This window comes from Triturus cristatus, chromosome 7, assembly GCF_964204655.1.
Source record: "Triturus cristatus chromosome 7, aTriCri1.1, whole genome shotgun sequence".
NCBI classification, from domain to species: Eukaryota; Metazoa; Chordata; class Amphibia; order Caudata; family Salamandridae; genus Triturus; species Triturus cristatus.
Genome location: NC_140590.1, coordinates 305,561,103 through 305,588,414, shown reverse-complemented (window position 1 = coordinate 305,588,414; position 27,312 = coordinate 305,561,103). Strand labels below are relative to the sequence as shown.

The 27,312-nt window shown below is 45.2% G+C and overlaps 1 protein-coding gene across 3 annotated transcripts in view; it reads left to right on the top strand.

Annotated features, from left to right (window-relative positions):
* Nucleotides 1-332: 332 nt before the first annotated feature.
* TTYH1 (tweety family member 1) overlaps nucleotides 333-27,312 on the top strand; it is a 251,606-nt gene continuing 224,626 nt past the window's right edge. For all 3 annotated transcript variants that reach the window (XM_085616351.1, XM_085616349.1, XM_085616350.1), the window contains exon 1: nucleotides 333-714. In XM_085616351.1, the coding sequence (XP_085472477.1) occupies nucleotides 589-714 (126 nt within the window). In that variant the 5' untranslated portion in view covers nucleotides 333-588. The remainder of the gene's footprint in view (nucleotides 715-27,312) is intronic.

The window sequence follows — 27,312 nt, the reverse complement described above, 5'->3', positions numbered from 1 at the left end:
TTAATTTGTGGTGCAAGTCGGTACAGCACAGATCCCAGGGCCCTCTTCAGGCCTGACATACATATGCCTGACGACGCCCATCTGTGTAATACGATGGTTTTTACAGCCATCCGGAGAGCAGTTAGACAACATTAAAAGTGGTTGTGGCTCGGTATCCAGTTCGCTGACAAGGCCCTGGGGGGGAAATAATTAATTGATGTAATTGTGTGCGGTGGCCGCCGGGTGGCGCTGCCTCCCTTCATTTGTGAAGCTCTTTGGCTCCCTCCATTCCACCCGCATTCGCTGGATATAAGCCGCTGGGATCAGTCTCCGGCTGTCTTCCTCCCTTATGCCACTGCTTGCCTCAGTATGCTGCCAGCACCCAGGCTCCCGCTCCGCTCACCCATGTCCTGTGACCTTAGGCTGCCATAACACGATGATCCGGACCTGCTGAGCGCTTCCGCCCCCCTCGGGACCGCAGCCGACTCACTCTCCACACCCTCTGGCTTTTCCATTTAGTGCTTGTTTTCCTGCTGCTGTCGCCGGCTGGTAGAATTTATCGATACCCGTTGGCGCGGGGGCATCCCAGGGCACGCACCAGGACCAGCCATGAGCGCCTCGCACGGGTACCTGCCGTCCTGGTGGGTCTACGTCCTACACCAGGTGCCGCGCACCAATTTCCAGTTCGAAGTGGTGGATAGTAACTTCGCCCCGACGGAGTGGAACTACCAGCAGGTAGGTGCGGAGCCGGACCGGCTCAAGCTGCCTGGCAGCGCTTCGAGGCGGGTCACTGCTCGGTGCGCGCTTTATACCTCTTCTCGGCTGTAACAACTGAGATATTTCCCATACTTGCTAAGGGGCTTTCCGCCCGTGGAAGCCCACAGACTGCGGCTCACAGCCCTCGGAGCGAGGCGCCGTCAAATATGTTCATTGGTCGGCGTAAGTCACGCTAATGACTTGTTGTATATAGTCTTTGCTGTTGTACTCCAGTGGTCTCGCGGCGCTACAAATTACTTTCTTTTTATTGGGTGCCGTCAAATCTGTTCATTGATCGGCGTAGATCACGCTAATGGCTTGTTGTATATAGTCTTTGCTGTTATTTTGCAGTGGTCTCGCGGTGCTACAAATTACGTTATTTTTATGAGGGATGACTAATTGGAGCTCTTTTTATCGACCCCGAAGCATCCCACGAAGAGATCTTCGCAGTGTGACTCGAGCCCAGGATCTGTGAGAGGTGTATACTTCAGGCAGACATCAGGTACCTGAAAACGACGCGGCTTACAGCTCGGCGCCTGTGTGCATTAACCCACCGAGCTCTCTGACTGGCCCTGCTATACGCCTCACTATTCTCCATTAGACAGCGCGTTTGTGTGTGTGTGCGATGGGAGTCTTTCTTCGTGGAGGGTCAAATCCCGTTTTGTTTTGATGATTACTCCCGTCTCAGACGTTTGAGAAGCCCCGAGGCAGAAATGAGTATTGTCAAAGGGTGGTGTGTGTGTGAGAGTGTGGCGGGGTCATAGACACCGCGAATACTTCGAGCTGTTAAGTCATTATGTCAGTATCTCAAGTTATGCTAAGGTTGGTCTCTGGCAGAAGCAGCGTGCGAGAAATTGTTCTGCCTGGTGCCAGGCATCCGGTTTATAAATCTTGGCGGCTGTGTCAAAGTTCTCCCGTTTAACTGGCACCTTCCCGGGCCATGAGAAGTTGAGAGCAGCGCAGGTGTGGAGTTCGTTTGAATGTACACATTTCATCCCGGGGAGAGTTGAATTGGGCTCAGCAGGGGCCCTGGTGGGAAGAAGGCCTCTCTGAAGGGGCAGGTCTGCTGTTGTTTAATGTTCGCGGATATGGTTCGCTCATAAAAAAAGTTGATAACTGTGAAATCATCCGCCTACAGGTGGGGAGTCTCCAGACGGGTTCCTTGGCGGCCACAGCTGCAGGGGGCAGATGTCGGTTGGGTATGGACTGTAAGCAGAGTTTAATGCACCCCCCGCGCGCTGCACAGACACCTAACAGGACGGGAACACCTTTAATGCTCATTTATAATGGTGGTAGAATAAATAATGTGAATGTGTGTGCACGAGCGGGAGAGATCGGCTGGCTGGGTGCCCCTCACACTGAAGGCAAGTACCGAGCATTAGACAGGGTGCTCTCCGTGGTACTAACAGGGACTGACTGCCCTGTACCGCCCAGTGACAAGCAGCCTCCGTCACAGCGCTAGAGTCCGACCCAGGTGTCTGCGAACCAGCGATGTCTGACTTCAGAGGCCACGATGAGCTGTGGTGAGGCAGGCAGGGGTCTGACTGCCCGTTTACACTGCCCTCCCTGCCTCTCAGAAGCCGTCGTGCACAGCTTCCGAAATGTTCACAAGACTTGGGGTGTTTGGTTTAAAGGAGGGAGGTAATGTTTTTGCCAAGAATGTGGTCCCATCTCCTCGTAGGACGCACCCTCTCCAGACTGCGTGAGATAAGCTGCTCCCCAACTCACCCCTGCCCCTCTTGCTGGGAGATATTTATCCTGATTTCATAAAGTCCCAAGTGCTAAGAATCGGACACCCAGGCGCCTTTGGGAGAATGCACCCCCCTGGTTGCATTGTTGTTAGGACTCTGTAGCCCTGAAGTGTATTGTACATTTTCCCTGGTGATGCATCACAAATTGTGCCAATCTTGGCAACAGTTTTTATTTAGTTGTCATTTTATATAAAACACACTGGAAATTACAGCGTGCAATAAACATAGCACTCTTATAACTACGGCCAAGCGCAAAAAGGCATTTGTGCAGACAGCATTTTGCCAGGACACTTGAACTCGGGCCTTTCGCTGTACAGAAGCCTCATCTGGTGACGAGGATCGTTCCACGGACTGGGCGGGCACCACATGTCTGTGTTTCCTTGGCAGTCAGTCCGCGTGCGAGTTTATTCAGAGTACGATGGCCGCCTGGGATTCGGGTTGGATGGGGCGTCTGGGACTGGAAGTGAGACGTGTGTGAGAGACGTTCCCACCTCTGATTCTACAGCCGGTGAACCAGTCCAGGCTTTAGCGGACCAAGCCCAGGCCTGACCCCTCGCCCCTCCCCCTCCCGCTGTCGGACTGTGAGAAGTCTTGGGAGGCGAGGGGTTAACAGTATTGTGTCTGAGGGAAGCGCTAGGATGGGGGAGGGGCGGTGGGAGACGGTCTTGTCCATCCTGGGAATGCCCGAGGCTCCCACGGTGCCAACAGGAGAGGAAGGGGCGGAGGGTTTGAGGGGAGGGGGGTCACTGCTCCTGGAAAGAACATGGAAGGGGAGGCGGTTACTAGAGAGAGGGTTAGAGCTCCACCTGTAAACCCATTCGGCATGGGGGTGGCGGAGAGTACAGGGGGCGAGTGGAAGGCAAGAGCGGACACTGCAGGCTGGGTACCACTGTAACAGAAAAGCCCATTCGGCATCAGGAGGTCCAAGCTGGTGTCTGGGCCAGGGAAAGACTATTCTTGTGCAGCTGGTGCAGTGGCACCAGGTTCTATGCTATCGAAGAGCGCCGTGCCCCAATGATGCTGCCTTGTACTTCCTACTAATTGCAGAAATACATAATCCATGCTTGTATTAGGGCCCATGGACTCCTGCTACGTCACCGAGGTGTGGAGGGGGTTGCAGGCTGTCCACCCAGTGGATAACCAGATGGACGAGTTAAGAGTTACATAAGGAAAAGGTCGGTGCACTGAATGGAGATGTTCATATCAAGCACACGTCAGCTGTGAGCATCACATCCATGTCAGGCTTTTTGCTGCTTCTAGTCCTACATACCTCATGGGAAAGTGGGATCAGCGTCTTTCGGAATTTCAGTCTGGGATGGGAAATGAGAGAATTTCGGGTTGAATTCGAACCCCAAAATGGTCGTACTACGGTCGGCGGAGCCGGAAGCCCACCTAAGATAACAGATAACTGTGGGAGGCACCAGCAAGATATCAGGGAGGAAGTGGGTCATGCACTGCTTAGTGCGCGTGGCACGTGACGTGCAAAGTCGTAAATTCACCGATTGGTTTACCCCAAGCCAGCGATGAGGTGGTGCAGTCCACGTGAGGCTGATGATAAGACGGGAGGCAAGGATCGGGATACTGTTCAGTACCAAGGAGGCAGGCTCCTGTAAAAACACTGCAAAAACCTAGTGTGGATATCAACTGAGGGCAAGTCCCCTCTGAGGAAGCATCTGGAGGGGTGAGGCATCGCCGAAGAGCCTTACTTACTGTTCGAAGGAAGGCTCAATGACTGCATTCACGGGAGGGCCAAAGGGCAGGCCTGGGTCAAAGGTGATGCCCAGATCACCTAGTTACTGCTTCACGTTCATGGTCCTCGCTCTCTTTCTGGCCTCTCATTGCATTCTGGGCTTTGTAGTTGTATATTCTGCAGTCACCCTGATACATATATACATATAATAAGTATACCCAGTGATTAAGTTTATCGCCACATACTTGAGGCCCAATGTGTTGCAATCATTCTAACTCAGGTGGTAATGCACGTCCTCACATTCATACCTACAACAATTAGACCCAGGGATGGGGTTTGTTGCCACATACTTGAGGCCCAATGTGTTCATTCTGACTAACGTGGTAATGCATGTCCTCACAATCAGGTCCACTGGAGCTCTTTAGGGGTATTGTAAATACTCATTTGGTAAAATCTGCTCTTCTAGTTTGGTTCAATCCAAGTTCTATGTTTTGCTCCGTTTGGATCTCTTCATGGGAGAGTGGTGGTACCACCAGGAGGATAGCTACGTTTGCACACTGTATTGCCTCAGTGCCTCTGTAGTAACATCCTTTTCTGCAGTGGAAGTTCTCGGTTTCCAAGCCTCCACGTCATGGACCTTCTGGAAGGTTCTTAAATGGACAGACAAGTCTCCTGGATGAGTACCGGTACTCCCCGATGAGACACGCCTGTGGCCGGAGTTTAATAATAATAATAATGTGATGTGCTTTAGAGGCTCAGATTCTGCAGTGGCTTCAAACAGTGAACGGTTCGCATGCATGGATAACCCGCAAACAGCGGAATTTGTTAGAAGAAGCCATGGCTCCTTTAGAAGATTCTTTGATGCTCTTAAGGATCCCTGGAAACTCAGAATTGCGTTTTGGGAATTTTGGATTAGCGTACTCTCAATGAAGGGATAACTTTCAGTTTCTTGGCCTTTATGGATTTTGCTAAATATTGATGCTCTCTACTTATGTTATTCTTGCCATGCATTGGTCGCAAGCCCCAAAAACAAGTAGAGTCACAGTTGCATGTTAATGATAGCTGTTTTTAGATAGCGTTCATTCACCAATACATGGTTTCTTCGAGCTGCCCATGTAGGACGGTGATTGACAGCTGCGGAGACAGTAAACCCTCTGGCTGTTGAAGCTCCAGATCTTTCTAGCTCTGTGAAAACAGGTCGTTCACAACTGATTTTGCAGGCTCTGAAGTTCCTTTGCTACAATCTCAGTGTAAACAATATTGCAATAGTGAAATCTTGATAAGATCAAATCTTTGGTCAGTTCAATGTAGTGTGGTCGCTGCAGCTGTGACCAGATCCTGCCTAGAAGTGTGACGTAGATGTTGATGTTTCAGACTGCCGTTAGCATTTTATGGTCATAATAAAGATTTGCGTAAAACCAAGCCCATCATTCTATACTGGCCAAGTTAGGATTGGAGTGGCTCCCTAATTATTCGGCCGCAGCAATGGCAGACTGAAATCTGGTTGGTTTTCGACTCTTAGGGTTTTAGAATTCATAGCTTCCAGGTAAAGGCTCCTCCCCGTCATCCAGTGATGAACTTGTTTTAGGCACATGGTGGTACTGTTGTTCTGTGGCTCTGGGTTCCAAAGCCAGTTGAGGGTTGGACATCATGTGGTCACATATGGAATGTAAGCTTGTGCCATGGTAGAAGCTCGGTCAGTCGTCTCACGTCAATATTGAACAGCACAGGCGAGAGCAGACATCTCTGAGGAACCCCGCAGGAATCTGTTTCATTCATGACTTGGAGGAAACCATTGCAATTTGCCTACTTCTCTTTGCTAAAAAGGATTGTTCCGGCGATCCTGGACCACTTCTCCGGTCTCGCTGGGAGCATAGTGTGCTCCACTGTGTGTTGTGTACTGTCGACAGATCGAGGAGGAGCGAGGTTTCTGTGAGATGAGCGCGTCCCAGATCTCACACAGCTGTCTGCAGTGACTGCTTTGTTTGAATCCTAGACAACATGTTCAGTGAAGCAGATACAAAAGGAACAAACCCTGCATCCCAGTGTGCGAGGAGAAAGGAGGTCCATGTATTTCACTCTCTAAAATAGGTCAAACATGGTGGGCATGGACCAGGAGGGTATACGTCTCCCCTCACCCGAAGTGCTCTGCATCACCCCCTCTGAGATGAAGCATGTCTGAGCCGCATACTGCAGGAACCCATCCAAGAGTCAGGCCTGCATAATCTTGTGCCAGATCTGCTGTGTGTAATACACAGCAGCCTGCAATTGCTCTACAGGAGCCGGCCTCTAAATTCCATATTACAGTAGAGTTGCTAAGTCTCTAGACATGTGTAATAAGAAATTGACATAGATGGTCAACTGTAATATGTAATGACTGTTGAGTTGCGATATCATACGGCTTGATGCTTGAGCCACCAGCTAAGGCGAAAGGCTGGTCAAAGAGCATCCTTACAGCTGCAATTCAAACAATGAAAAATGAGTAATAGCTTTTCATTCCTCTGGCCTGTTTTTCTTAAAGGAGCAGTCTTCATCAGAAAGGAGATATTTATGATAACATGCTTAGTTTGAGTGAATCCCAGGAAAGATAAAATCAATTTGCATGTTTCTACACATTCTGGGCTGCTGCATTATTTGAAAATCTGATGATTTATGTTAATCTGATGGTAATATGTTGTTTACAATACATTTCAAAATGCTATTTTGTGTGTTTAATTTCGCACTACAGATTCTGCTTTTATTCTTCATGTCTGCACCCACACTATTTCTTTCATGAGCAAGACACCAAGGATTTTAGTGGTTTGCGAAAAGGGTGATGGTGTGGCCATGCATTATAAGGAATAAAATAGCCTCTCCCGGCCATACATTAAAAGGATATTGGGGTGGTGTGTGGTGTGGCATGTGTGAGTGTCTGTCTGTGGGCTGGGCCATGCCCAACATTTGAAAGTCTGTCCTTGGCGTCATCCTGCTTAGTTAGAATATTTGACCCATCTTGGTGGAGGGTTGTGAAAGCCATAAAGTATTTAGTGGTGATTAAAAGACCCTTTGCTAATTGTACAACGAGAGGGTATATATGAGCTGGCATCACTTCTAACTACAAGTTTTAACACTTTGTGGTACAATTATAAATATTATATTCCACTACTATTACACTACTTCCAGCCAGTAAATGGCTGTGTGTTTATTAACTTTGGTGTGTTCTCATAGCACTCTCTCCAATCCAAAGTATCTTCAGAGTGCCTTCCAAAGGGGATACGAAGAGGCTAAAACCAGAGTTACGGCAAAGTCAGGGAGGTTCCTGCATTCTCTTGGTTTTTTTGGTTTTTTTTTGAAAATCTGTTTTATTAATTTTTCAAAAACAATTACAGAGATTCGGCTTACTTACATATGAGTTCCTTTGTCATAACACTCATTGTGAATAGTATTACACATCAAATATGAAAGGGACCTAGTTGCGTAATAGTTTGTAGAATGATAACTCCATCAAGTTGTTTGGACCCCTTATATAGTGCAGCTCTTAAGCATTTCTGGGTACAGCCCACTACTCCCATATATGAGTACATCAAAATATCCCATTGGGTCCCTCAGCCAAATCCATATCTACTTCCAACAGATAATAGTGAAACAAAACACGTAAAACCTCCACCACCTCAATCTAGACCAGCTCCGTTATGCACATCCCTGTCCCCACCACCCGTCTGTTCCCCTCCTCTCATGGTAGTGTGCAGTGACTAAGTTGTTACTCACAGTCTTGTGCCTAGATGCGTATTCTCACAACGCCTAGTCTAGGTGTAAGCCGTGCGTGGAACCCTACGAGGTCACTCCGGCGGATCCCCCGCTGCCTGTCCTGAAGTCGACCCCCCACCCACCGGCTCACCCCCCCCCCCCCCGTCCGCCTCCTCAACATGTCTGAGCGCCCGGAGCAACTCCTCCCACTGTGCAGCTATGGGCGTCTTCCTCAACCCTAATGTCTCTTCCCGTCTGATGGCAGTCCCCTCCGCTCCGGCCCATGCAGCAAGCGAGTGCCTCCATGCCTGCGGATGAGGCGGGTCTTGCGCCTTCCACCTCCTAGTTATGAGGCGCTTTGCGACCGCAAGTCCTAAATCCAGGAACCGAGACGTCACCTTAGTTGTCGGTGTCCTGCGGAAGTGATGCAGCAGGTGGACCACCGACTCAAAGGGTATGTCACGACTTGTTATAGTACGCAGGGACTCATGAATTGCAGGCCAGTAGGAGTGTAATTTGCAACAACCCCACAACATATTATGAGGTCAGCCCCCGGCTCCGCACATCTAGGGAACCCTGCGTCAGTGCAGCAGAAGTAGCTATTAAGGGTCGCAGGGGTAAGGTACGCCCTGTGTATGACGAACAATTGTATCTGTCGGAGGCGCATGTTTCTAGGTATACGCACCGGGCCTTTCAATATGCGTTCCCAGTCTTTATCTTCCAGCTGTCTCCCCAGGTCTAATTCTCACTTGGGCCTGAGCGGCTCTAGGGTGATCGCCGTATGTGTCCGTAACGACGCTGCAAACCATCGAATCAGACGTCGGCCTCTCCCCATGACGTGTAGATACTGTATGGTGAGGTGCTGGCTGGGCTCCGCGGTCATGTCTCCCCACCTGGCAACCAAAGTCCTAACTAAGGAGTGATAAGTCAAGAATTGTCCCGGTGGTAGTCCCCCCTCTTCCACCAGCAAGTCACACGGGAGGAGCACTCCATTCCGGTACAGATCTCCCAGGGTCTGAATATCCGCCTCTCGCCACTGTGTAAGCGCGAGGGAGGTGAGCGGTCCTGTCCCTCTGGGGGTGCCCTCCAGCGGTAATGCCAGCGCATATGGGATCATGTGCCGAGTGAGGAATAGGCTCCTGCGGAAGCAGCGATATGCCACAGCAAGATGGAGCGGGGTTTGCATTGCAGCCCTAGAGGCTGGGTGGAAGAGCACTAGCAACTGCTCAAGCGAGTACGGCGGCAGCACGGACGTAGTATCCTCACGGCCCCTATCCGCCAACCAGCGAGCTACCCACTGCAGTTGGGCCGCTAAGTAGTAGTGCTCGAAACAGGGTACGGCCAATCCTCCTTGGTCCGTAGGGAGAGAGAGTTTCTTGAGCGACATCCTGTGCCGGCTATTCCCCCAGATGAAGTCCCTGAGGATTCGTGACAGTTTAGTGAAGAAGGCCGCTGGGACATATAGGGGTAGGTTAGCAAAATAATATAGAAGCCGCGGGAGGATCACCATTTTGGACAGCGCCACTCTACCTGTGACTGTTAGTGGGGATGTATGTCGTTACAACGCACACTTTTACAACCCATGCACTTACAACGCATTTTTTACAACGCAACATCCATTACAACGCATTCCATTACATAGCATGACCCTACAACGCATTTTTAAAAACTACCTTTACAACGCATTCCATTACATCGCATACTACCTTTACAACGCATACCATTACAACGCATAATATTAAATTGCATTTAAGGTAAGTATTAGATAGTATAGGGGTAAAAATTACTTTTCTAACTCCAGGGGGTGCAACAGTAGGGAAAGTGTTGGATAGTATAGGGGTAAAAATTACTATTCTAACTCCAGGGGGTGCAACAGTAGGGTAAGTGTTGGATAGTATAGGGGTAAAAATTACTATTCTAACTCCAGGGGGTGCAACAGTAGGGTAAGTGTTGGATAGTATAGGGGTAAAAATTGCTATTCTAACTCCAGGGGGTGCAACAGTAGGGTAAGTGTTGGATAGTATAGGGGTAAAAATTACTATTCTAACTCCAGGGGGTGCAACAGTAGGGAAAGTGTTGGATAGTATAGTAGGGGTAAAAATTACTATTCTAACTCCAGGGGGTGCAACAGTAGGGTAAGTGTTGGATAGTATAGGGGTAAAAATTACTATTCTAACTCCAGGGGGTGCAACAGTAGGGTAAGTGTTGGATAGTACAGGGGTAAAAATTACTATTCTAACTCCAGGTTGTGCAACAGTAGGGAAAGTGTTGGATAGTATAGGGGTAAAAATAACTATTCTAACTCCAGGGGGTGCAACAGTAGGGTAAGTGTTGGATAGTATAGGGGTAAAAATTACTATTCTAACTCCAGGGGGTGCAACAGTAGGGTAAGTGTTGGATAGTATAGGGGTAAAAATTACTATTCTAACTCCAGGGGGTGCAACAGTAGGGAAAGTGTTGGATAGTATAGGGGTAAAAATTACTATTCTAACTCCAGGGGGTGCAACAGTAGGGTAAGTGTTGGATAGTGTAGTGTAATATTATGCGTTGTAATGGTATGCGTTGTAAAGGTAGTATGCGATGTAATGGAATGCGTTGTAAAGGTAGTTTTTAAAAATGCGTTGTAGTGTCATGCTATGTAATGGAATGCGTTGTAATGGATGTTGCGTTGTAAAAAATGCGTTGTAAGTGTAGTGCGTTGTAAAAGTTGCGTTGTAAATGTTGTTCCCCGTTAGTGGCAATGCGTTCCAGAAGTGTATCTGGGATTTAATGGCCGTGAAGGCCTTACCCAGATTGCCCTCCAGAAAGTCCGCCGGTTGACGGTAGATGCGAAGTCCCAGATACCGGAAGGTGTCTCCCCTCCACTGTACTCTAGTGCCATTCAAGATGTATCCGGGGTCCTGTCGCCCCTCGCCGAACGCGTAGAGACAAAATTTACTGGCGTTCACCCGAAGTCCCGAAAGGGCAGTAAAGTCGCGCAAAATGGGCATTCTCTTGTTCTTATGATATAGCCACACTAATAGTTGACAACATCGTATGAAGTAATGTTTGAGGGGGAAGTTATTAGGGAAAAATGTCCAAAGGCAAGAACCATGTTTATGGAGTGATCTACCACCAAAGAGTTTGTACTTGTCTAGCTGAAAGAAAAGCAGGTAACACGAAGCTGACCGTAGGCGCCCAGTCAGCTCTTATGTCTGTAGATGTTGAAGTATCCAGCGCTCTGCAGACAATTCAAAGGGTGTTTGAAGAGCATCCTTTTCCCAAACTGAAGTAAAGCACGAGGGCTTCATGGTAGGAGAGAAGGAGTCAGAGCATATGAGCTCAAAGACGTGCATTGCTCCTGGCGCTGAGCCTTTCAAACATGCCCAGAGACGTGGCAGTGTGGCCTGATTTTATGTTTGCAATAGTTCAGGTTGTAGTCATCGCTGCTCGGTCTAGGATCAGCATTCGGGTATAGTCAGTAGAGGGAGGACCCGCCGTATGGACCATCGGTCATAGAAAGTGCTTTTGATAATGGTCTTGAGCTTATTTATAATTGGCACGTCAATGTCAAAGACTGCTCCAAGGATGCACATTTCCTGTTGCCTAGTTGAATGTGAGTACTGTAGGCCCACGTAGGCAAGAAATAAGACCAACAAAGGATTGAAGCAGGGACGTTAGCAAGGTGATGTTGGTCCCCCATCGCCAGCTAACTTTGCTGCTGGCATACAGCTAGAAGCGGTTGTTGTAAGAGGCTAGATGAGGGCCAACCAAGCCAACAGCCAATTGAAAAGGATAAGAGATATTGTCCCTCATGCACTTCAAGGTAGGTTTTGGTAATCATAGAGATAAATAAGGAGTGGTGAAATGTCCTGAAATTACTTGGGCCATTCACTCCTTCAGCAAATTAACAGCATTTTAGGAACAATAGTGTTAAATGTTGCAGCATGATAGAGTGATATAAAAGAAAATGCCTTTCCTTTTACACTGGAAGTAAGTAGTTCTTCTCTTTAGTTTAATCCTCTCCTGTCAAGATGACCCACGCTACATCTCCTCCTCTTTCAATTTTCTCTCTAGTCTCAGGCTGAACTTTTCTCCCACACTGTCCCTGCTCTTGATGTCTCTCTTTATCTCTCTCCGCTTTCTCTCTACTTTCTCCAATCCATCCCTCTCACTTTGCTGGTAAGATTCCTCGGGTGGTTTGGTAAAGGGCAGTGATTGTACCTCAGAACCAGTGAAGAGCTGCAAATTACCAAACACTCTCATGAAGGTTAAACCCCATGTGACAACCACATCCATCTATCTGCTCACTTCTTGAGAGGTTTTCACCCACGGTCTTCTATTACTTCACCTCCATGCGGTGATCACCGCGCTACGGCAGTGGTCTTTACTCTCTCCATGGCATACCTTGATACATCAGTTCTTTAACTCGTGAAACAAATCTGATTCACGCCCCACCTCTTCCTTCCCACCCGAGACACCTTCTACTGTCATGAGGTCTCGTAGCACCCCAGGATCCTCCAACGAGTAAACATGCTAGTGAAGAACCTGTATGCCCCTGAGATTTATCAATGCATCCATCTCACTGTGTCTGTATATTTAAGACATAGTTTACCATTCTAGGCCAGAAGATGGTGTACGATCCGCCCTATCAACAGGTACAGTTGTCTTTGGATTACAACTGTATGGAGGCTCACATCTGACTTTAACTGGCAGTGTCATGGCCAAGAAGTCTCTACTGATGTGTAAGAGGGGGTAGGGTGCATGATCGTCAGGCGTCTCTGAGCGTATTGCTCAACTGTGTAAGCTCCGGACACATGGTGACACAGACATTGACAAGGACTAGTGACCAACTGGTTAATCCAGTCTGTAAATTGAATTAGTCTACTGTAGAATGTATTCCCTGTGCCCTAAATGAAACCATAAATTAATTTGATGGGGGTTTAATCCAACATTTTGAGGACAGTTGTCCCTTGATCAACATTACCCAATTACTGTGAAATAAAAGAGCTTATATGGTGTTAGCAGCTTTTTCCCACCCGGACTGTGGTGTGTCACTCTCCTGGTTTGCTACCAGTGCAACTGCGGATGCAGATAAGTGATCACACACCCGGGGTCCCAAGTATTGTTCTTTTAAACACGTTACTTCACCATCTGGGAAAGAAGGTGCTGGTAAAGTTTGACTGACAGTGACCCAAGTGCAAGATCAGGGTCATTACTTAGTGTGAAGACAGCACAACAAAGAGGGAAAGGGGTGCAAACGAAGACAAAGCAGCTCATTATATTTGCACATTATCGCATAGTAAATTAAAACCATTGAAAGTAATTTAAAAAAATTAAAATATAAAAAGAAAATGATAAATTATGATTTCAATGCCCAGACCCAAGACCTGGCCCTTAAACAGAAACAACAAGCATTGGCAAAGCCAATAGGTCTCACCTATGAAAGCTATTGGATTTGGCAATGTTTTGTAGTCATGGTGTACAGCAGTGTGGTTGCTCTGCAGTGTGTCTAAAATTAATTTTAAAAAGTGCTATGATGCAGCCAGAGCTAATGTGCTTATATTTTTTTAAAGCGCATTAGCATAGTCCTTTTTTAAATGTATTATCTTTAGCCAGGCTGCACAGTAGCCACACTGCTATACAGCATGGGTGCACGTTATTGCATAAATTGGTATTGCTCCCGCTGTACAGCAGGAACAAAAGGAAATGGCAGAGCCACTAGTCTCACAGGTGAGACCTATTGGCTTTGCAAATGCTTGTTAGTTCCCAGCACAACACCCCCGAGATTCTGAGCAAATTAGTTAATCTCCCCAATGCATGAAAAAGAAAAAAAATATAACATTGGCCAAAAATCTTATCACATAAATAAAACAATTGCGCCCATGTCCATATCTTAGTGAAAATACATTTGAAAGCAGATAGCATCTGTTGTCATAATAAAAGCAGATAACCTTTGTTGTCACAATAAACATCCATTTCAAAGGAGAGAAAGACTTCTTTGAAATTCACGTGGCAGAGTAAAACATATCTACAAATAACAAGAGGTTAAACAAGGACGTCAGGGAAGAAGAAACAGATAAAAGTATCTCCTCAATCACAGTGCTATTAGCGGAAGGACAGAAATCAAGCTGAAGCAATCAGTGCCTGGTCCGTGTTCCAGTAGAAAGAAGAGGAAGTGAAGCTAGCACATGCTGGCCAATTAGAAGGCAGCAAATAAGAGTGACAATGAATACAACGAATGCTAAGCAATGGGGGTGCTGCAAGTCCTTTGTTGTATACAGTATCACTCGCATGCAAGAGCACATGGAGCCCATGCGCTGTCGCAAAAAAAGATCTAAAAATGAATTGCTAACCACGCTGTAAGGAGTTCGAATAAGGGCATTAACACAACCCATTAAAAAATTCCAGAGTTAAATATATCAATTTGATAGATGAAAATGAGGGCTGGATTACAAGTGCCATGTTTAATTGCTATCCCTGGACAAACACTTGTTTAGCTCACCTAGTAATACCCAGGTGCAATAAAGTTTGGACTTTGTTACATTGCTGCAGGTCAAATCTGACTAAATTTAACAGGGAAAAGGGCTTGGTATTTACCAGTATAGCACTAAGCACCAAAATCTACATGTTATTCTTCAGAAGTATGAATAGGAAATAATTATTCCACCTGATGAACTCCGAACACCTCCGCGTCTTATCAGGTGCAGTAATTATCGCATACAACGCAGGCAGCTTGTAATCAAGCCTTATGTGGAATGCGTCTGTTGCTTGTCTCGGGAGGAGAATCATGTCTTGAGCTCTCCACCAACTCACTTCCACACAAGGCACATGGGTAAACAGATCATGTTGTGTCCTTCTACAGTCCAGCGCCATCTTAAGGATTTTCTGGCCCTAGGCAAAGCGTATTTTGGGGCCCTGTATGAAATTATATTTGAGTTTATTACCCTTTTATTGCTAATTCAACCCCTCACAAGCCAAACAGTACTAAATTATTTATTAAACTTTAACAGGGTCACACAAAACATTTGAAATACACGTCTTGCCAGGGACACTGGGTAAAAAGACAGAGTCAGAGTTGGAAGGCAAGTAAGGAGGGAGAGTAGTATAGATTGAGAAATAGAATTGGCAGAGGTCAAATAGAGAGAAAGGTCACTTTCCCAGGGGCCTCTTGGAAGGTGGAGGCCCTGGTTATTTGCCCGCTTTGCCCCTGCCTTAAAACGTCACAGACCCAGTCACCTGTCAAACATACTTGAGAGCCTTAGCATGATCATTGAGGTTCGGATGAGCAAAATAATATGTTTAAGTGTATCTAAGTTCGCGCTATATAAAACTTTATAAATAAATATGCACATGGGCTTCAAAGCTACTTTGACATCGCACAAGATCCACCGGTTTCTCACCTTTTCCGTATGGGTCAACTTTAGCCAACAGAGATTAGGCCAATGGTGCGTAGTGCAAGGACTATCAGTCCAGTTTGGATTGATTCATCTCGAGATAATCAATACCCATCAAGGTCTGGAAACCACATAATAGCTATTTCAAATCCATGTAGGTTTGCACGGTTTGGAATTTACAATTGTATCGAATTCCCAGAACATATTAGTGCCTTCATCTTTAAGATGTACAACAACCTTAATTTGCCTTTTTAATTACCTTTAAATTAAAAATCATATTCTTCTTTGAGATTATAGCAATTTCTGGACACAGAGTTGGCTGGTATTTACTGTGTATTTAAATAAAGAGTAAGGGCTCAATCTAGAGTTTGGCGGACAGGGTACACGGGCGCAAATGCAATGGAGTGCCCAGCCTGCCCAACCCTTGGTTCACCCACCTCATTTAGAGACAGACACACCTTACGTTTTCCATCAATGGAGCCCCAATTGGCTCATCTACTGAAACCTGCTCCAATGGGCGGACGGAGTAGGTGCAATCGGAGGATGCATATTGCGCTGCCTGCCCTATTTAGGGGAGACTCTCTAGTATGTTCTTATTCCTGTCAGTTACACCAGAAAAAACCTGGTGGCGAGGGACCAATTAAAAAAATAATGCCCCCCTGAGGAAACTTCCGGGGTGTGGGGATCGTTTGTTTATGGTATTTCTGAAACAAACTCCTGATGTGGGAGTTTGTTTCTGAAAAACAAAAACTTTTGAAAAGTTTGATGAACTGCTGTCAACCAAAGCTTTAGTACATTGTAAGGGACTGCCAGCATGGCAGTTCCTTTAAAGGTACAGAGAAGCAGTAGACCATCAGGATGGTGGAAGGATTGCACTCCACCAGTCTGGCGGACGGATTACCACCCGTCACATGCTAAATAAGGCTCTAATTCATGGCTGCTTGGCTTTGCTAACCCTACATTGTCAGTTGCATAAAGAGAATACCTTAGCTGGAGATCAAGATACTGTCCACTAACCATAGTAAAAGGCTCCATGGTGGAAATCAGCTAAAACACAAACCAAACAAATGAAGTGTTTGTAATCTTCTGAGAAGTGAGTGGCCAGGAAGCAGTAAAGACACCGCTTGTTGCAACATTGCACAAATACTCTAATATTCTTTAAGACTAAGATTCAAAAGACCCGCACTGGGATCTGATACAACCCAGAGATCTTCCCTTTGCACCCAGCTGAGACTCCGAAGACTCAAACATTCACTCTGGTGTTCATGGCATCATAGCTTGAACAAGTCTACAAGGCAACCGGATGCTTTTTGATGCAAAACGCAAGCAGCCGATAGCTCTGATTTGGGCACAGGCAGGACAAGCTGTAAAGCTAAGGGCAGCGCCTGGATGAGGATTTCTCATGGGAAGTGGTTGGAGGGGACACACTGGCCCTGGAAGAACAACTGCCTCCTGATGTAAATTGAAGATAGTATAGTGACTGAAGCAAGGCCTCTACTAAACGCTGTGCATCTAGGTGGTCACCAGCCCAATATGTCCGATCTCCCGGCCAGGAGCAGCCCGTACAGGTTAGAGCGGTGCGGCCGGGTGGAGGGGGGAGTTGACAGACGACGACGAGGGTAAATGAATTATTTATTAAAATGTTCCCTCTTCGCTGTCTATCGACTCCCGCCCACAAAGCCCCACCGCTCTTACCTGCACGGGTCGCTCCTGGCCTCTTTATTTGTTGAACCCAATTTTAAAAGGTACTCTTTCAAATTCAAGATGAGCTTTCCTTGGACATCTTGGACACATACAAGGCACCGACAGTGACAAAGCCTTGGATTTTATTGACATGTTGACAGTGATGTCAAAGCCTTGTGCATCTACACTAGTGATATCAGGATGTCAGTCTGTGTGGTCAGACATCAGGGCAATGCATTTATTAAGGCCACATTTTTCTCATTCCTGTGTCTGTCCACCTACCTCACTATTCACCAGGATATGTCTGTGTATATTTCTCCATCTTACGGGGCGATAGGGAGAGTAGCGCACCAGAACGCCCTCCAGATAATGTAAAAGGAAGTTTCAAAAGTCACATTTGTATTGTATAATTTATACTACACAACCACTCCTAGCAGTTTTAGATGTGCGAATATTTAAGCTACACTTTAATTATTTTGTGTAGGGATGAAATTAACAATATTGTTACCTTCTAAACTAACAGTAACTTGTCCCCCCCCCTTAAGTGTATCATTCGTCTATTTATTCAACCTATTTGAATTTATCATTAAAATAAAACTATGACACAAGTTGGGGGAACAGACGAAGAGATAAATAACATTATTTAAAGGGTCTGGGATCTTCCAATACTTCCTTCTTGGGTATGAGGATAAATAGCCAATAACTGGTCTAGAGTATTTATTCAGAGAACAGGTCTGATATTCAGGAGAATATATGCGCAGGTCAGTCCAAGCAAAAACTATAGGTAGTTAGGTAGGAAATTAGGTAGTTGTAGTACAATATGGGGCTGTAGACGGAAAGAAAAATGGAACACAATTAAGGAGAAAAATAGTGGACCTCCCTACCTTGCTTTTAGATCTGGACCTAACATTTACATCAATAGTGGCCCTTCAGGCCATTAATAAGCACGTCAAGAGATAAAAATGGATTGGGTTTGTGGCTGGCCCTTTTGGCTTCCGCTGCACTTTGAGAAGACCACAGGCGTTATAGAACTATCTTTTCCTTCATAAATCGGAGGCTTTTCCATTACTAGCCAATACTAACAACAGCCCAAACTAGGTATTCGTGGGTGCAAAACATTAAAAAAACACTAGTGGGACGCAGGCCTTCTGATTTGAGAAGCGGGAATCAAATTACGGAAAACTGACTCCCAGAAGAGAGGAGGCCCTTCTTTAAGATATAGTAGAATTTCAGATATGTGACAAACCCATTTTGGTAACAGAGATTACGCAGCAATACTTAATAAATGTGCAATAATTTTACCGAAGAACAGAGTTTGCATTAGTAAAATATCAACAATTACCTTCAAAAAGTAATTTTATTGAGTGGAATAGATGGGGTTTGGGGTTCTGACATCGACGGGTACTTTTATCATCATCCTCATAATACTTTATTTTTGTTGTAAGCCCGTAAAAAGTACACATAACAATACAAACAATACCATAAAATATATATTTAGTTACTTAAAAATACATATAAAATAACACTTCCACATTAGTGCGTTTTTAGAGTAATTAAAAATCATAATGTCGTCCCTCCGGAGCATATACGACATATTAAAAACAAATACTAACCACAAGCGAGACCAAGAGATAGTGCTATCCGACCAGACATGCATGTGGGAACAATTATTGACACGCCATTAAGGTGGCACATTCAATCTGCAACCAGTCAGACACCACCTTAAGGTTTTCTGTGTGTCAGATTAAAACAGACCCCTTAGGTGCCATCAGTTGATTAGCCAAGGGCTTTGCTTCTTATGATCCGGCGCCATTGCAATATTTAGATACTTCACACACAACTGACTCTTTCGTCTCAGTGCTCAGCAGTCTAAGTGCAGGATAACAGGGTCTACATTCAAGTTGTCTGCATATTGGGAGAATCCAGATTTTTCTCAGGCGCTCATATCCAGGGCAGAAAAAGATTAGATGAGCCGGTGGTTCTTCTGTTTGTAAACAAACAGGACACAGAGTAGTCTGTTCAGAACTGGATTTCCATTTGGAGCAATAAGATCGAAGTGGCAAGGAACCGTACCACAATTCAAGATGTAAACGTCTGGCAGTTGGAGAAGTCATATAGTGAAGGAATTGTTCGAACGCAGTGTGCACCATAGTGTCAAGAAATTCGTTAGTTAAAGTGCCATGATTTGCGTCTCGAACGTCCTGGCCCCACCTACGGTCTCAAAAGGAAGACTTTACCATATCCTTAGGTAACTGTTGCAAGTTTTTATTGTCCAACCAAAACTCCCCAAGACTAAGCTCCATCAATGCCTCACTAACATAGCATAGCGCATGATTTTAAGGCATTTGTCAAGCTCCACTATTTCTTTGAAAGCTTTGTAGTACTCCACTAAAGCCAGGGTATATTTGAGCCTGCGTCAATATAGTCATGGTCTTCATTGGGCTTTGTAGATTATAGGTTTGATGCCCATATCCCAGCATAGAAGCAATAGTGCGGTACTCTTAGCTAAGCCCACCATGGATCTCCAGGAATAATTTCCTGCAGTACCTAGTTGAGCCAGACACGTGCCCCCATCCCTCTCCCCCCGCCACAGCTCAGCCCCATGCAGTGCGCTCCCCTCTGCTTTGAAGCTAAATACCTTAAGGGCTGGTGAAATAGTCCTGTCTTTTGTGGACTTATAGAGCCTTAATATGGCCGAGGCAAGATGAGTCAAATTTAGAGTGCTCTTATCAATTTGTGAGGACCAACTCATGTTCCTAGTTAGTTAAATACCAAGGTAATCAAAAACAGAAACCCCCCTCCAGGATGACATAATCAAGCTTAAGAACACCTCTGTGTGTTTTGTGGGGGTTAATTGTCATGAGTTTTGTTTTGGCATGATTAATCACCAGTCGTTGTGCAGCGCAAAATGCTGCAAATCTGTCCACCAAGGATTGAAGGCCAGCATGGGTCTTCGAGATCACCAGGGTGCCATCTGCAAAGAGAAGCAAAGGGATCTTCTGGCCCACAATCCTCGGGCATCGCAGTGACAGTCTTCAAGATGGCAGCAATGTCATTAAGGTAGAGTGAAAACAAAGTGGGGGCAAGGATACACCCCTTTCTTACGCACTTGTGTATCTCAATAGGTTTAGTTAGCTCGCAATTTTTACCCTAGTTGTGAGAAAGTGCCATCTTTCTTGCATGGTATGCCCCTACGTTTTGAGTTGGCATTTTTTCTGTTTATTTGTGCAGCCTTGAGGAAGTCGCGGGTCACATTCCCGTTGCGACGAAACACGTGTTGGCTGTATTCTCGAAACTTCACCTGGAATCGTCTCATTAAAGAAGACTAGAAAGAGATTGTATTCTGTTTTTTCTAAAAAAGTTATGCTTTATGTACTCATATTTCATGTGTAAATTTAATTAACATTTATATTTGTTACGTGTGCTGAGGCTTCAGTAATAAACCCCAGCGTCTCCAGTGGTCGACTGTGACCCAGAATCCAGCACCCAAGGACCCACCTCGACGCTCCTGATGATGCCGGCCGCATCAGAACCAGGGACCCATCCAACCGTGACCAGCAGAGGGTAAGATTTCCCGACGTGAGAAGACACCCCTGCACCCGGCACCCAGCGGCCCCCTGTGCCCAGCTTCTGGGTGCCTACCTAACCTACAGCTTCCCAACGTACCTCTCGAAGTGGTGGTCGCACCTGAAGAATCTTCGTCCCCGCGCTTGCAGCCTTTGTTCGTCTTGTAGCTTCTCCATAGGAATCCATTGAGCGCCCAACGGCTCAATAGCACCCTGCACCCAGCCGCCCGAGTGCCCCTGGGAGTGCAACCTCTATCCTCATCTGCTTCACCACTTGCCCTGAGCAAGTGACCAGGAGCCCAGCTCTCACAGCTGTGTGGCCTGCTTGCCAGCAGCCACCAACCAAAGGCCCCCTGCCCGCCATAGGATAACATTGGGCCTAACTCTCTCTGCACCAGCCTGCCCCTGTGCCGCTGAGGGTGTAACAACTGTACCTACCTGACCCTGGGAGACCCCTGAGTCTATGCCCAGAACCTTAACTCTGCCAGTCGAGTACTTACCCAAAAGCCGATAACTCACTTTTCTTCCATAGGGTACCATTGACTGGTTTCACTTGGAAATTCTTCTGTGTCAAGTTTTGAAACTTTAAAATATTCACTAAAAATCAGCCGAGCAACGAAAACGAAATTACTCACCTGTTATCAGGAGAGATCCCAGTGCTGGATCTTGGTGCCCAGCACTAACCCTGAAAAGTAATTACAACTGCACTTACCGCTAACTTGATTTTCCTCCATAGGATAACATTGCCTGGTTTTCATCAGAAATTCTTCTAAGTGTCGATTTTTGAAACTTACAAATATTCCTTAAAAATTGCCTGTATAACAAAAACGATTACTTTCAACTGTTTACAGGAGATGCACCAGTGCTGGATCCAGGATCCAACACTGAGTAAGAAAAAGTAACGATAACCCCACTTACCTGCTAAGTGAATTTCCTCCCATAGGATGACATTGGTGATTCTATGTGAAAAAGTTTTTAAGTGTCAACTTTTAAAATACAATAATATTCCTTAAAAATCATACCTGTAACCAAACCGTTTTTACTCACCTGTTTCCAGGAAATGTCCCAGGACTGAATCTAGGATCCAGTCCTGTGGTTAGAAAAGTAATCCTAAAAGTAATTAATTGCATTTACTTAGAAATTCCCATTGAGCTCAATGTTATAATTGTGTTTGAATTGTGTTGCCTATTGCAACAACTGTAACTGCTGTATTCAAAAGTCTATTGCCTATTGAAAATATTTAACCAAAGCATCTCATTCTGAGAAAGTATATTTTGATACCTATTGTTGGTTCTAAAATAAAACAACTATATATTTTTATATACAAACCATTGGCCTAGAGTTCAGTTCTTGAGTGTGTGAGACCATTTGCTGACTGAGTGTGTACAACAAATGCTTTACACTGTCATCCGATACTGCCTTACTGCTCGACCAAGCTACCACTTTAGAGAGTAAGGTTATATCTAACTTTAGCCTCTGCCAAACCTCTGGGGACTGTGGACTCGGTGCACACTGTACGTATTTGGGAACAGTATATACAGAGCCACTTTCTTACACTAGTGTATTTGGGTATATGTGTCCAGATGCAAACACATTAAGATGGACAGCAGATTGTTGGGATAGCGTTCAGATACTTTTAAGAACAAGAACTTGCCTAGCGTGAACAAAGAGTTAGGTCTATACCCAGGACCAATGGGACCGGATACTGCCAGGTTTTCAAGATGGTCACGTAAGGCAAAAATTAATACAATGATTCTAAAGGGATGTTCCTTACACTGTCAATGGTAATCCTGAAATTCTGGCAAGTACCCGATCCTCCTGGAATTAACAGATAACAGAAGTGGTGAAATGCACACTGCTAGAGTTCTAAGCAGTACTGCATGAGAAGTTCAATTTTAGAGTCTATGTAGCATTTAATTTTGTTTTTTCCTTTAAAGGTGACTATTTGTTTTAAATTTATATGTTGAACATTTTTGTGCAAGATGAACCACTGTGATCAAAGATGTTTTCACAAATTCTGAATGATGATGATATGACTGTGGGAGTGAGAAATGGGGTAGACTGATGCAGGTAAGAGTAATGAGGGTAAAACTGCTCACAAGAATGCAAGAACAGAGGGGAAAATAAAGAGAAGGAGCTAAAAACCTATGCACGATGAAAGAGGAAAGATGAACAAGAATGATACGAGAGCAGATGGAGGGAAGAAAGAAATACTGCGTGTTCAATATTGCATGGTCTGTCTATGACATTACTGCTCAGTGATGTGTTATGACACGCAAATAATTCACAACAGCATGAATGCGAGGGGCTGCGAGGAATGGCTTTGGGAAAGTAAACCTCATTTCACTCAACAGAATTGTAATAAATAAAAAATGATTGGAATGAAAAGAATCCAGTTCACCCAGTCACATAGAAGATGATGGGTAGACACCTAACTATATGGGATTAATATGTACCCCCTGATGTATATATATTATAAGGATATTGCAGAAGACTGAGGAGTTCCATGACCATGAGGAATGAGGCTGATTGCTGCCTTTCTTTATAAGCTCTTTGGACTCCAAGGTGACTTATAATATCCTTCTAGAGTACCAAAGAGGGTATTTTATTCTTTATAATAATGGTCACACCATTACCCTAACCACATACTCCTTAATTCTGTGGTATCTTGCTCTTTTATATGAAAGATATAGGATCTTTCCAAAAATGAAGAATAAAAGATGACTCTATAGTGCAAAATTAAAAGCACCAAATGTAATTTAGTTATTTGTTAAAAAAAATGTCATTAGAATCAATTGTATGTATGTGTGAAAACATGCAAATAGATGCTGTCTTTCCTGTAATGTCCTATATATTGAGAAAAATAAACATGTTGTTATAAATATCTTCTTTCTGCTAACTACTGTTTATTTTGGAGAAACAGATCATAAGGACAAAAGACAGTTCTCCTTTTCCAAGACAGTTCTCCTTTTTCTTGTTTATGTTGCATCTTTAATTATGCTCTGTGACCTGCCTTTCATCTTGGCTGCTGATTGCAGGCATTATGACATCACAACTCAACTCTAGTAAGTTATTACAGTTGAGTAGCTATGTCACTCATTTCGTTATGGTTGGAGACTAAAGGTGTAACAGCTTAACTGTAATAAGGAGATTCGAGAGGGGCTTTTAAACAGGGATTTCAGGCTTCAATATACTATACACAATTGTACTACTGAATATTGTGGATATGAATATTTGATGCAAGAATATTGTGGACAAAATTTTGAAAACCAACATTTCTAAAGTTACGTTCACATAGAAGAAGTATAGATTTACTATTCCTAACTCCACAAGATATATGTCTTCAAGGTACATAAATGAGTAGTTAGGAATAGAAAATCTACACCTATTTACCTTTCAATATTTCGGTTTCGATATATTGTCCACAATATTTCTTTATCACAATACAATACAATAGGAATTTGTATAGCACACAGCTGCCTCAGAGGAAGCTTCCCGACGCTAGCAGCAAGATTCCGAGAAGGACCTAGACCTAGCGAGAATCAAGAACATATGGGCAGATTTACAAGGCCCTTGCGCCTCATTTATGCCGCCGTTGCGTCACTTTTGTGACACAGCGGCGGCACAAATCCTGCGCCATGGTGCGGGGTACTTACAATGTGACGCATCTGGGAGATGCGTCACGTTGTAAAGCCCTGCGCCACATGTAGGCGTTCCTGCGCAGGGGGGGGGGGGGGGGCGTTCCGGTGCAGGAACGCCTCCTAAAAGTGGCTGAGTGAACTCTACAAGATTTCACTCAGTCACTTTTAGGCCCATGCTGCGCCAAAACCCTGCGCCTGCCTGAAGCAGGCGTAAGGATTGACGCAGCATTAACAAGATAGGGCCCCCAGAGAATTGCTGGAGCTGCGTCGCGCTTGCGATGCAACTCCAGCAATGCGCCACTTTTATGGCACAGGTGCGTCACGCATCTGTGCCGTTTTTGCCACATGGTGCGCCGCATTGTCAATGCGGCACATCCATGTTGGCGGAGCTGTGGCGCACAATAACTGGCGCATCCCTGCTGATATGCAGGGATGCGCCAGTTGTTGTAAATATGCCCCATAGTGTCTAGGTGTCAAAACGAAAAGTCTTCAAGTGTTTACGAAAGACAGATTCAGAGTGGCGGAACGCAGGGCAACGGGAAGGGGATTCCAAAGTTTGGCAGTTAGGAACACAAATGCTCTCCCCCTCTTCTCGCCTTTTGAACCCTAGGACCTTGAACTTCTAGCTATTATACTCCAATATTGACCTATTACATAGCGCTTGATACTGTTGTTAAGAAATGTAAGTAACATTTGTTATTACTTCCTAATTTTATGGTACACATTTACCGATGTCAGAAGGATGAAAGGCTGGGTTGGCCTTCATATGATTAGTAATCGTAACCTGCCAGTTACAGCAAATGTTTAACAGAGTAAGACATCTTGTGAGCTAGCAGAGTCCTACCTGGAAACAACATGGACACATAAGTGAAAATAATGAAGTTGAAGAAAAGAAAAAATATATTGGATTCAGGAGAGAAAAAAAGAGGTGTTAGGAGAAGAGAATGTGAAAGAGGCGAGAGAGGAGGGGAGTGGGCGAAGATGGGGGTGGAGGAGGACGTTTGGATTTTAATTTCAAGGTTGGCTGCTGCCAGGACGAGTCAAGTGTGGAGAATTCTCCATCATGGCATCTCTTCCAGCAGAGCAGAATCCGGCATTTCTGATTGTTATTGTGTATTTTAATGACCTGCAGAACACAAGAATCCCTGGATCCTTCGAGAAAAAAGAGAGAAAGAAAAGAGGGAGAGAGAACAGAGATGGCCATGCCAGACTAATGAGACAGGTAGATAGACAGCAGAGGCAGCAAAGAATACAGGGGGAAGAAGACACAGATAGAAGAGAGGGAAAGAGAGAGAGGGCGAGGAGATAAGCAGATGCAGAGGGATAAAAAAAAGGGGATAGAGGCTTGGAGTGGAAGCTACATCATATAAAGGAGAGAGCAAAAGCAGAGACGAAGAGCATGGTGAGACACTAAGAGAAATAAAGAGGGAAATAAAAGAACGGGAGATATTTACCTGTACATAAGAGAGAGGGATGTGAGGGCTAAGTGAAGACACCCATACACAGGAGAGAGAGTGTGAAGGGAAGGGTGGGCTAACTTAAGACGTTCTTATATTGGAGACAAATACAGGAAAATGAGAAGAAAGGGAGTGTAGGAGAAGAGGGCAGGGAAATACAGTATATACAGGGGAGAGAGAGGAGAAGGGTAAGATTGATGGGGAGAGAAGCACATATACAGAAGAGAGACCAGGAATAAAAGGTAAGGGAGATATATCTATATACAGGGGAGAGAAGGAAGAGATAAAATGTTTAGGGGAAGGTGGACAAATACAGGCGAGAGAAAGAAGGGATAGAAAGCATAAGGAGAGATGGCCATATATATAGGGGAGAGAAGGAAGAGATAGAATGCATGGTGTAGATTGCCATATACAGGGAAGCGAAGGAAGAGAAAGAAAGCATAGGGGTAGATGGCCATATACAAGGGCGAGACGGAAGAGATAGAATGCATAGTGGAGATGTTTTTATACTGGGGAGCGACGGAGAGGGAACAGGAATAAAAGGTAAGGGAGATATATCTGTATACATGGGAGAGAGGGAAGAGATACAATGTATAGGGGGAGATGGCCATATACAGGGGAGAGAAGGAAGAGATAGAAAGTACAGGGGGAGACGGCCATATAAAGGGGAGAGAAGGAAGAGATAGAATGCATAGTGAAGATGGCCATATACAGGGGAGCGAAGGAAGAGATAGATTGCATAGGGAGAGACAGCCATATGAAGGGGAGAGAAGGAAGAGATAGAATGCATAGTGGGGATGGCCATATACCAGGGAGAGAAGAGATATAATGCATAGGGGAGATGGACATATACAGGGGAGAGAGGTGACAGAAAAGAAGGCTCCACAGAAACATCCATGCAGAGAAATTAGAGGAAAAGGACTAGAGATGAGGAGGGAAGGGACAGGAAGGTTAAGTAGAGACACATATCCATTGGAGGAGAGGGAATGGAAGGACAGGGAAAGACATCTGTATACAAAAGAGAATTGGAATGCAGAAAGAGTCTAGCCATATAAAGAAGAGCGGAAGGAAAATGTTGTGCAGGCCTAGGTAGTTATACATAGGAGAGAGGGAGAGGGAAAATAAAGATAAGGGAGATGTAGGAGAGGCGGCAATAAAGATAGGAAGAGACATCCATGTAGAGAAGAGAATTGAGCATATGCAGGTTAAAGGAGATACATATATAGCAGAGGGGGAGGAAAGGCATGGGTAGGACTAGACATTCATATATATATGAGAGAAAGGAGAGAGAAAGGAAAGATGGGCACATCCAGATTTAGGACAGAAGTGAAGGGAAGAAACATAGGAAGAGACAAATTTGTTCAGAAGAAACAGGGAGCAGAAAATGAGAGAGGGCGGCATCCAGCATACATCAACAAATGCATGGCCTTCCACCAACCACCCAGACACCTATGATCCGCCTCCTTCTCACACCTGGCAGCCAAAGCTTGGAACAACCTTCCGCTGCACCTCAGGTCCACCTAATCGCTCCAGGAAGTCAGGAAAGGGTTCAAGACCTGGCTGTTCGAATGAACAGATCACCACGAAGAAGCTAGCAACTCCAGCGCCTTGAGACCCTCATGGGAGATTTGAAATGCTTTACAAATTCTTAATTGATTGATTCCTCTTCAGGAGAAAAATATGGAGA